Source organism: Homalodisca vitripennis, chromosome 4 (assembly GCF_021130785.1).
Source record: "Homalodisca vitripennis isolate AUS2020 chromosome 4, UT_GWSS_2.1, whole genome shotgun sequence".
NCBI classification, from domain to species: Eukaryota; Metazoa; Arthropoda; class Insecta; order Hemiptera; family Cicadellidae; genus Homalodisca; species Homalodisca vitripennis.
In genome coordinates, this window is record NC_060210.1 from 81,407,575 (window position 1) to 81,420,003 (window position 12,429).

The 12,429-nt window shown below is 29.7% G+C and overlaps 1 protein-coding gene across 1 annotated transcript in view; it reads right to left on the reverse strand.

Moving 5' to 3' along the window:
* The window catches only part of LOC124359625 (GRIP and coiled-coil domain-containing protein 2-like), a 61,654-nt gene extending 49,442 nt beyond the window's left edge, over positions 1-12,212 (reverse strand). Inside the window, exons 1-3 of the mRNA XM_046812526.1 lie at positions 12,032-12,212; positions 5,684-6,086; positions 4,612-4,751 (exon numbers count right to left, since the gene is read on the reverse strand). Of these exons, the coding sequence (XP_046668482.1) occupies positions 4,612-4,751; positions 5,684-6,086; positions 12,032-12,034 (546 nt within the window). The 5' untranslated portion in view covers positions 12,035-12,212. The remainder of the gene's footprint in view (positions 1-4,611; positions 4,752-5,683; positions 6,087-12,031) is intronic.
* Positions 12,213-12,429: the final 217 nt, after the last annotated feature.

A 12,429-nucleotide genomic window follows, 5' to 3' on the forward strand; every position in this document is an offset into this window, starting at 1 on the left:
GATGGACTCAATTTTTCAAAGAAAGCATAAAGTGCTGTACAGGCTACACTAATGAACTATTCAGTGGTTCATGAATCATTAATGACATTTACACTCTTATTTGCTTTATCTTTGCCACTTGTTGATAACACTATCACACTGGTTCTACATGTTGGCTGTTAGTTGCAAACCTTAATTAATTAATGTCTTTTTATCATTTACTGAAGTAAGCAGAATTTTATCAGCACATTTTACATTCAATGTAAACTGCTGTACATGTTTTTCTTCAAAATGAAGTCAAGTTTCTAAGAAAAAAGTACACAAATGTTACATTTATAAAGCTAAGTAATTTAATAGCAATTAGACAGTCTTATAACTATAAAATATTGAAATAAAATCTATAACCTTGTTAAGTTGTTGAATAAAAATAATTAGATTATGAAAGTTTTTCCGGTAAGATCCTCTATCCTGAAATTCATAAAATCAGAATCTATTTCGGTAATCTACATTTTTAATACTGTATGAAATATTTGTGGTAAGCATTATTTCAAAATACAACTAAATACATCCAAGATCAGTTTGAAAGTTCTTAATTCTCCAAATAATCCTAGAAATGAATATGATAGTAGGACATGACTTTCTACTGTAGACCCGTACAATTAAAACAATACAAGGGATACTGGTACAACTATCCATACAGTTTTAAAAGCCAGTTCCATTGTTAAATCTTTGAGAGTGTAATAAGAAATTAGCTATTAGGACAAATGTATTTCAACATGTTGGATGTTAACTATATATAATAATTTATTCCTTTAAAGTTGGTACTAAATGTTAAAATCTGATATACACATGGTAAATTGTCAATTTAATAAAGATTTTTACATTATATTTGAGGGCGTAATAATAAACCACTACAGTAACTTTGTAAGACATAAAATCATAACATTTAAAAATGTTCTGCAAAAATAAGAAAAATGTTAGGTAGTAAAAATGTACAGGATTGAATGTTAAATAAACCAAATTAGCTTTTTTTACGCTAATAAGTGTTCTTAAATGGTTTAGCTAGTTTTCACAAGATAAGAATGTGAATGAACCGAGCTTATCACCCTTAACTTTAACCCTCAGTTATGTTGGTTGTTCTCCGTTACACCATTGCTCTGCCGTTTTCTGTGCTTTTTATCCTATGTTACCTTCTCATTTCGCAGTAATGTAAGAACGAAAATCTAAACCTATGTATATGTATTATTATTAGTTTTTTATAACTTTTGTTTGTATACCAATCAATTCCAAAATATAATAATTAAAATATTTAAAAAAAACAAACAGTGCTCACTAGTTCAAGCATTTTTTCTTCACTCATAAATCATATTAACACTTACTCACTATTTGCTTAATAGAACTGTTTTTAATCACCACGCTACACATTTTCTCTAGTAGATTCGTGTTCTTTTATATGCTATGTTGTATAGATCCTGTTGTTATCTGAAGACTTCATACAAACAATATGAATTCCAGATATAGGCTGGGATTAATAGTTACCTCAGGTCTTGTGAGAATCTTGAAACAATATTATACAATTTTTTGAACCAAAATTTTTTTTACTTTTAATTTAAATTTTATAATGGTCAAGAGAGTGGTTTTCTTTATAGTGAAGTTATCTTTCTTCACAACTGTTTGAAATTCATTCCCAACTATTTATGGTGAAAACTAAAGTAACATCTTTCAAGAAATGTTAGTTTCTACGATATGATCGTTTATTGAAAAAAAATACCTAGCCTACTCAAAAAGCATTCAAATCCTAAATGAGTGATTTATTGAAAATGGATAAACATGTACACATCTTTTGAGGATATTTTTCATGGAGGAATATTGAAGACAAGGACGGCAGGATGATGACCTTAAATCACTTCATGGTGGAGTCAGGGGGAGAAGCTAGTCCACACTAAAGTGCCTGAGACAGTCTTTAGTTTCTAGCCGATCATTTTGCAATTTGGGCCAATGGAAATTAACCTCAAATTCTAAAATTCTCACTAAGTCAAACACATCCTCTTTAAATATTAAGACACACAACAAACAATGACCACCGTAATGACAAACACAGGTTTCAAGCACCAACTAGATATAGACATTATAAACTTAGCAGAACTAAAAACATTCTCTTCAACTTATTTAACAGTATTTTACATTAACACGCCTATATTAAATTTGAATCCGTGTTTTAGTTTTAAATTTAATGTCTAAGTCAAATAGGACTAATAGCAACCTTAACTTGTCTAATTCTACTTTCTATTACTACAATTTGTTACAGAAAAACAACAGTCTATAATTTGGGTAATTTTGAAAAGGGAGATCATGATAATCATGTCAGCTGAAAACAATGAATAATATTTAAAACGTAGTAAAACAGTTTTAATAAATTGGAAATGTTATGTATTATTTACATTTATTAATATTTGTAGTAAAACAGTAACTAATAAACATGAAACTTCTGATGAATTTGACAGTTACACAAATTTGCTACAATGGCCCTCATAGCAATTGACACAGAATTAACAGAAGAGTTTCATCAGTAATCCGTGTTGTCTCTACCTAGGCTTAGTGAACCATGCCAGAACCAACAAAAAACATTGACAAGAACGACAAGTCAAGAAAAAGAGACACACCAGTTGAGGATATTGGGCTCCTCCATAACGAATTTTTAAGTGTACTTCATATTAATATATACAATACTTTAGAAATAAGTTGTAACTTTTAGGATTAGCTCTATATTCTTTGAATTGTAACCTCTTATAAATAAATAAACATGAGGAAGAGACCTCTTTATACATCCCAACAGGTAATATTTTAGCTAGTGATTACTGCAGGAAACATCCCTCTAATTAAAGGTAGCAGTTGTATATTTGTAAAGAGTTGTACATATTTTAGTGTAATTGATGTTAAATAATTGCGTTCTTAGAGCGTATTTTAGTTATCAGTTATATCCTTGACTACAATTAAATCTGTCATTGTAAGTACCTATTTATCAAACCCCAGACTCAGATGTATTCTTTTTAAATTTGTTTGAAAAATATACACGCATCCATGGCAAATCACTGCATTTTTACAATGTTATATACAGGAGTTTAGTTTCTCGTCAGAGAAGGCTAGGTAACTAGAAATCCTCAGTCAACTACCCCTCCGCCATGACCTTAAACAGGATTAGTCTCTGACTGGCCATAGGGGTGTGCAGTTTCTTCCTGAACTCATTACCCCAATTGTAATCAATTTGCTAACGTGCGTGCCATCATGATTTGACCATTAGAAATTTGATCATGACTGTGCTATTGGGTAATTTCTTTTCAAACTAAATACTTTTTAGATGTTTTGTGGTCATGCACATTTTATTATCAATGCGTTTAGTATGTTTGTAGTTATTCCACAAGAAATAAGGTTTAGCTTAACCTCATAAGTGTTGCTTAACAAAGAAAACTAATATATATTTATATAGAGTTAAAACTCTTTAATAAATTACCTGATAAGACATAGGCAGTTAATTTGAACAATTTTAAAAACACAACAAGCAACTGCCACAAGAAAAGTCCTTTTATTCTATTGATCAATATACGTATGTCCTATGATACTAAGCTTTTAAATCATTTTATTAACAAGTTTTAAAATAACTGGTTTAGCTACAGATTTTAACATGAGATTTTAAATTAAGTTAGTAGTCGATTATTTATTGGATATTATTATTTTTAATAGTTACTACCTTGATTTTTAATTGTTATTACTATAAATACTACTATAATAAATATTTCTATTACTCCAATTTGTTACAGAAAAACAACAGTCTATAATTTGGGTAATTTTGAAAAGGGAGATCATCGTGTGATTTGTATGGACAAACTAATATAGTTCAAGTAAACATTTTTATTTTAGTTTTTAATTGTATGACAATGTCAATTGCATACATTGTATTTTTAAAGGTTAATAAATGACCTTGAATATTGAATTTAGGCTGCTCTATCAGACATACTAAATAATTCAAATATGTCATTATAAAACCACTTTATAAGAAAGACAGCTGTTCCACTATCAGTAATTTTAGTCCTATAGCATAACCCTTCCATTAAAAAATGTATCTAGCATGTTTATCTTAAAATATTCTTACCCAATACTTCATCTCTCAAGATCAACATGACTTTCAAAAATATCAATATCCTGTATGTAATCTATGATCTCATCAATTACACATTTGGGGCTTTGGAGAGGGGAATGTTCTGTCATTTATCCTAAGCATCAAACAACCTCTTAAAACTATTATCATTACAGCTTTTGATTGGTTTGAGTCCTTTTTATCAGATTGAAGGCAATATAAAACTTTAGTATGTTTGACTCACTATATGTTAAAAGACCATTTATGCACTTATTTTAAATTACTGTGCAGTTTAAAGGAAATAATTCCATGAATCTGATTTAATTACATGAACTCTGAGACAATCTTCTAAATTTATTAACTTTTGGATGAACATTCTGCAATTTTTATGCAATATTATTATATTTTTATCCTAGACATTTGTTATACACTCTAGACTATAGAGCAAATATCCTCTTTATGAGAAAACATAAAGGATTAGGCTTAATGGTACTGACTTGGGTGTTCTGCCGAAGAGTGTGCAGCCAACCGCCCATGTCCTGCTGGAAGCTGGTTATATCTGCAGCCAAGCTCTCCTTCTCCTTCTTCAGTGCAAGCACTGTTGTCTTAAACTGATTCATTTCTAAGGACTTCTCAGCTAAACACACACACATTAGATATGAAATACTACAAATAATCAATGAATGAAGCAATCACAACAAATACTGCTTGGGACTGCATTTACATTTTTTATTTTAATAACTTAAAAATTGAGAGTCAGTTTGATTAATGTGTCAAAATTGAATTAGAAATAATTTGAGTAACAAAACCTTCAGTCATTAAAATACTATAAAAAACAAAGTAATATTATTGTGAGATTACAAAACTGAAAATGTATTTAAACAATTACAAACAACTTTTAAAACCACTAGATGTAAAAAAAATCTACAATTTGTTTGTACTTTAAAAAGCTTGTTTACTGGTTTTAAACTATATAATTACAATTTAGGAAAATGTTTACTGAATATAAGTGTATATGAAAATGAGACATATTCCAAGGTTTTGAAGATTTTATGTCTTAGAGTGCTATATACAATAACACAAAAGACTAAAAGAATAACTAAGATTTCAGTTTAATGTATCTTTGCAAAATTCTGTTTACTGTAACGTAATTGTTGAATTTGACATTTAACAAGCTTCTTATCTAAAGAAGAATGAATTTTTTCATAAAATAGTGGACAGATCCTTATTTTAATATTTATTTAAGTATTTGGCATTAGCAATAAAGATTTTGCTACAAAAAAATGTACAATTTTCAGTGATTGACTAACTACAACTACCTAAGCTGTGACTTATAAATAGTGATTACACAGAGAATAGTTAATGTCTAAAAGTATGTTCAATGTTTTACAATAAACCTATTTTTACACATATAAGGTGAAATTAAAATATTATAAATTGAAAAAACATATGTTCTTATAAAACATATAGCCAACTAATTTAATTGACCTTTAAAACTTTCAGTAATACATATTATTGTCTACTGCAAACTTAAAGACATATAAATTAACAAAATCTTTGGGACTATACCTTGATCAGATCTGTAAGTTTGTTTCAATTTCTCAATTTCAGTTTGTAGTGCACTTTTCTCACTAAGTAAAAATTCTATTTCATCTTTTAGTGTTTCTTTATTGGCATTATTATCATTGGCATCTCCTGTACTAACTTCTTTCATATTCGGTGGACCAATTGGTTGGTTATCAATATTTACATTACTCAACTCTTTTTGTTGTCTGTTAGTTGTATCTTCATTAGAAGTTGCCAAAACTTGACCAGTAGGTGAATTAGCAATATGATTTTCATCTTTCAATTGGTCATTATTCTGTTCAGAATCATTTTTATTTATAGCATTTGATACCATACTTGAACATCCTTCATTAGATTCAATCAATACATTTTCATTACCGATTAAATTGTCTTCTTTGTTTTCCTCCTGAAAAAATAAATACGCTATAGTGTACTTTTAAAGCACTTCTTTCCAAACAAAAATTCACAAATTAATTAAACTGTTATCCATCATATTAATCATTTTATATAAATTAAAATGTATAAATTGAATCTATATCAGTAGAACAATAATATATATTATATCAATTCAAATCTACTAATATTAAATAAATACATCATCTCATACAAAAACTAGGGGTTTACAATCCTTTACAGTTTTATACTGGAGGATATATCATATTAATTGTTACAAACTTTAGGCTTAATAAGCTTTGATTAAATTTTTTACTTTTATTACAAAGCCTTGTTTGGTTAAGTTAACCCTTTCAGTGCCAGAGATAAGATCAAATCCATATTGAAAAGTTAACCAAGAGAATCTATACAGGATGTAGCAGAAAAGATGGTAAATGAATGTGGCAGAAACTACTCAAAGGACAAGAAGACGTATCATGGACAAGAAGGAAATATGGTGAAGTTCGACGTGTCTGAATACAATGAGACTTCTACATTATACAGTTCATAACTGGGCATAGAAGTTTTGGCAGATACATGAAGAGATTCCACTTAACAGATGATTATGGCTGCTGGTACTGCAGAGAGGTGGACACAACAACCTACCTTATGTTTATTGAAGGTCAACAGTGAAGAGTGGAAAGAGAACATTTGAGAGACTTCATTAGAAACCATGTAACTCCAGACAACATTGTAGATCATATGCAGGGGTGCGTCTACAAGTATTAGGCAAACTAGGCAGCTGCCTAGTACAGTAACTTCAGGGGGGTACAAAATATGTGAAAAATTACAGAAATTCATAAACAATTATGAAAGTAAAAAACAAGCTTGTATTACTTTGAAACTCTCAAATCAAGAAGAATGAATGAATAAAAATTAATATATTAAGAAATAAATAACTTGGTTACAATATTATTGTCTTGTAGAACTAAAAATGTACAACAGTCACGCATAAAATATATTAGAGAAATAATTCTTTTTTTTAGTAATACACCAAAACATTTAAAGCTAAAACCGGAAAGATCCCTTCACTGGTCAGAGCCTGTGCAAAGGCCCGAGTTATACAAAATTTAATACGTAGTCCAAAAAAGTTTCTACAGTATATTTAAAAGTGAGTATAGCAAAAATATGAGTAAGTTAATGATAAGATTGTTAACTCAAATGGTGAAGTAAATTAACTATAGAATCTAGTAACTAGATTTAGCATTAACTAATTATTTGTAAGATTAATAAACAAGAGCTAATTCTCAGGTTTTATCCATAGAGTACTCTAAACAAGGATAGAGGATGAAAAGCTGAGCAGAGCCTATGAGAGCTTCAACAGGAAGATCATGTAGAGCAGACTAATCATGTTAGACATCTATGTTAAAGTTATACAAAAAGTGGTTACAGCCACGAAGGAAGATGTGTGGGTGGGCTTTAGCCATTAAAAATATAATACATTCAAAGTACAGGTTTTTTGGAGTCCATGAATATTTGTCAACCCCCTGTTGAGAGACCTCCTGAAACAATAATCACTCATGTACTGGGTGGTTTCTTGTGTGCAGGACCTTGTAGATCGAATAGCATGTTAATATCCTACAGCTTCCATTGACAAATTGACAACATCACATTATTGACAAAAGGAACATGAACATTATTCGGAAGGGACATGTGACAAAATCGTTCCAAGTCTACATCTTAAATCAATTGCAGAGTTATTAAGTTTCTTAATTCCATACATTTCTATCTGCGATATGCTGTTGCCGATACTGGATAGCAATAGTAAAAGACAGAAAACTGCATCAACTGTTTGAGCTGATTCTTAGTGAATTCTGGCTAAAGATTCCTGTATCTGTGCATGTACATCAGTATACATGTACCACAGCCTGCCAAGACTATGCTAGATAGAATGAACTTGACATGATCAGAGAATGAACATACATCACAACCAAACAAAATGCACAAAGTTCTAATCTGGTTACACACTGTTAACAATTTTCAAGGACAATTCCAACTATCTGTTTATCCGTCATAGCCTGTATATTTTGTATGGAACAACATGAAGGATAGCACACTTGTCTATATTAAACCTTAAGACATTGTCAACAAACCATTTACTAGTTAATACTAGTCCTTGTTAACGAAATGTCTAAATTTATATAATAGTGGCCTCCTAAATTAAGCCAGGCTCATAAAACTCATAGGTGTAGCTGAGAATATCAGCATACAAATGAGCTGTGCAATGTTTGATACACAAAGGGAATTTAGAAGTGTACAAATTAAACAGTACAGGGCCAAGAAAACTTGCTGCACATATTATTGATTCATAAAGGGCACAAGTCTCACTATCTCCTTTGTTTCCTGGCTTTTTATTGCAAGATAAGACTTCACCCACTCTGGGTGATAAGAGTAAAAATCTGCAGATAGTCCAGCAGTACACTATAATCATATAGTATTGTCATATACAGTATAGATATGTATTGTCTTTTGAACTAAGCAAATTATAAAAACAGATTTTGAATGTTTAAGTTCGAAATGGAAATAATACATATGCACTATTTTATTGATTACCTTTCTAAATGTGAAGTATCACTACCTTTATTATTCTCAATTATAAAGGCCTTATCCAACATTTTGTATAATTTTTTGTATTAAAATAAGCACATTTAAGAATGCAATTATAAATAATTAAGTACAAAATTATCTGGAGTCTATACATCTAATTAGACTAATATTTACAGTAATATTTACAATGATGTGAACATTGACTTAGACTGAGTCGACAAATTATTAAATAACATTTTTAGTCACTCTGGTTTTTTGTTGATATATTTATTATTTTTAGCCTTACTAAATCAGTTATAGTTAATATAAGCAATTACTGGGTCAAATTCAATTTCTTCCATATTTTTATTACGATCAGGCAGTCCTTAGAAAGTAGAAAACATAAAAATGTAAAATTGAAAAGGTAAGGTTAAATTTTTCTCCATATTACAGATTTGCCATCATACACAGATTTGATTTGACTGTGTCCAATATGACAGTGATAAAACACGGACCCTGAACTTTCGTATCGAACAAAAATATTAACAATTGCACTGGCACTTGATTTTCATGTTTCTTACTTTTTATAGATTATCTGATCGTCATATTAAAATATGAAAGACATTCAATTCAATGCAATAATTGCTCGAGCAGAATTACAGCCCGTATTAAGACAAAAATATAAGTCTGATTGCTCGTTTATTATGACTTGTACTACATTCAATCGCATTTTGGAGTCGAGATATAACCTATTTCTGAGCAAACTACTGATAAACTTAATTCCATTTGATTTTTTTACTGTAAAACTTAAATATGAGTCTGAAATTATATTTAATGAGAAATGGATTACTGTAGCACACATTGTAAAGGCAAACGATAAACTCACTGAAATCAAGAGTCATAAAACAGTCGAAATTTCAAAATAATCTGAATTCTGACTATCTAGTTCTTATTGGTCTCAATTAGTTTAGTTTATATCATAACATGTATTTACCATACAAACCCATTTTTTTAAGGTTATAATAACACACAAGTTACAGCATCATTAAGTATTCAACTGTGAAATGCTAGATACAAACAGATATTACAGCTGCCAATAACTCTAATGCAGAGGCTGATGACTATTTATTTAAGACTAGCATTATATTTATAATGAACAGTACATGTACAATCATTCCAATATGAATAATCTCATTTATTGCTATAGTTTCAATTATCTAAGTGCGAGAAAAAGCAAAGTTGATTCATTAATTGCTCAGAATGCCTAAATGAATCTGTTTTCTACATTTTTCTCAGCGATAATGTTTACTTTAGCCACATTACCAAGACGATGGAAAACAACTTTTAACATTTTCTTAGGGTAGTATACTTTCATTTCCAAAAAGAACTTAAGATGGTTGCAAACATTAAATTATAAAAAAATTATTAACATGTTTAATTTTAGATTATATTTCACTTAGTGCATTGATCTACGGGATCTGGTGGAATAGGGGTTTGTGAGTGTGGGATGATAACAAATTAGAGAGCAGTAGATATAAAAAAGGAGAGGGTAACAGGATTTTCAGCAATCACCTGAGAATTTGGGTGGAAAGAATAAGTTTATCAACTGAATTTAAGAGTAAATTGAGTTTTTCTGGTTTTTTTTTTTGTTATTTTGGCCACAGTTTCTATCTCCATGGTAGGCCTAAAGTTTATTAATTTCTACCTCCACAGTTAAGATGATTGTCTCCACTTTCTTTATCCTGATTGGTTAGATTTGATTGCATAGCATACTCATTTACAGAAATAGTCATTGCTTTTCTCTTTTGCGGTGTTTTTGCATATTCAAGGGTGAAGTTGGTGTTATAAGTGCACTTTAAAATATGCTACTTTTTAATTGTGTCAGAATAGACAGAAATTATTTTGTACTGAAGAATATATATAGAATATACAGAAATAGTTAGTATCTGAAGATGAAATCATAGATTTCAAAATATACATTGTAAGAAAAATAAAAGTTTAAAAAAAGTGTTCAAAGGTTTATTTATATATTGTGTTATACATATTTTTTACTGTTTTCTTTTACTTCGTAATGTGAATTAAAATTCTTTGTGTAGCGGGCCTTGGCCAGCCACGTAAAATAATATGGTTAAATGAGTATTAATATATTTTAGCAGTCTAGCCTTGATAATCAGACTTTTAAAATTTTATATTTTTCGGGAAGACTTTAATAAGCAGCCTACACTCATTATACAATTGTTATTATCAAACTATTTGATATATTATTCAAATTTGATATTATATATTAATCGTACAAAACAAGAATTATAATACATTAATAACAAGAATAAACATTACAATTTTTAATAACATAACAATAACATTACAAAATAACAAATCCAACTATGGCCTAGACCTACACATCAGATATACGTTACAAAATTTATAGATTGCACGGATGGCAGTGAGCAACCACTTTTGTGAAGGCAGTAGCCAAACCCACTTGTATATCTAGAAATTTATCACATATTTTCCTCATATTCATTGTAATTTTCAAATTCTCAACAAATTAGTTATTTCTTGCTGTTAATTGTTTACAAGGCAAATGAATGTATCTAAGTAGGAATCATTGTTTTGTTAAATAAATTGTAATAACAAATTACTCATTCGGATAAAAACAATCAAACCATTTGATAAAAACAACCAAATGAAAGAGTGTACTCCACTTATTAAAGTCTACTCTACTTTTACTAATAAAACTATAATTCAAGGGATGTTTTTAATCGCCGCCAACAGCACGAAACAACACCTCGCACAGATGGGACAGTGGCATTACTGTCAGCCCATTCAACTATTAGTCACCTTTACGAGATAATTTCAAAAATGTTTGGCATTTCCAAAATTTTTTATTGCTTTGATTTTTTAAATATATTTCTTAAGTATTTTACTTTAAGAAAAAACAACAAATATTCTGAAGAAGCTGAAGTAAACATTTACCTTTTTAAGCACCAAAGAAGCAATTAAAATGGTATGGGCCATCAGTACCCTTCTCAGAAGATTGTAAGTTAGGTATATCAAGTTAAAAAAAAAAAATGTGCTACAAAACATAAATGAGATAGCAAACCATAGCTATTTTATTTATAAATAATTATTTATTTAATCTTAGCCAAATTGGTATTATTATTACCACAAATAGCTTAGTTCAGGTACAAGACTCATAGGGTGAAAACAGTAGGCTCCATTGTGACTACTGACTTTTCATGGAGTATATTAAAAATAGTAGACCTGTTTTAATAATACCTTTAGGCCCTATTCAATGACAATGTATAAAATGCTTAAGCAGTTCTTTTAATTACTCAGGAATAGGATAATAATATTTTATTTGTGATAACCTAAAATAGTATAACTACATACCATTGTGTATTTGACATTTAGTTTTATTACCAGCTGATACAAAAATATATTATACACTCGTTTAGTGGAATCTACTAGATTATACAAAATCAACTATCGACAGACCCTCCAGACTCCAGGCAGGAACACTTTTGTTTTGATCAGATTACTTTTTGGGCTGTGAGATTGTACACAAAATGGCCACAAAAAACAGCACAGCTAACTTCAGCCCAGTCAGTCACGCAATCTTCTTCAAACGTTTATATTATAAACATTCAATATACTGTAATAGCTGTCACAGTTACTGAATGTTTATATTTTTCATATCTGCAGGACAATTCTTGTTAGTACTAGTTTTGGTTCAATTTGTTCAGTTAAGGGCAGTTCTGACATGAAAAAAAATTTTTTTTGGGGAATTT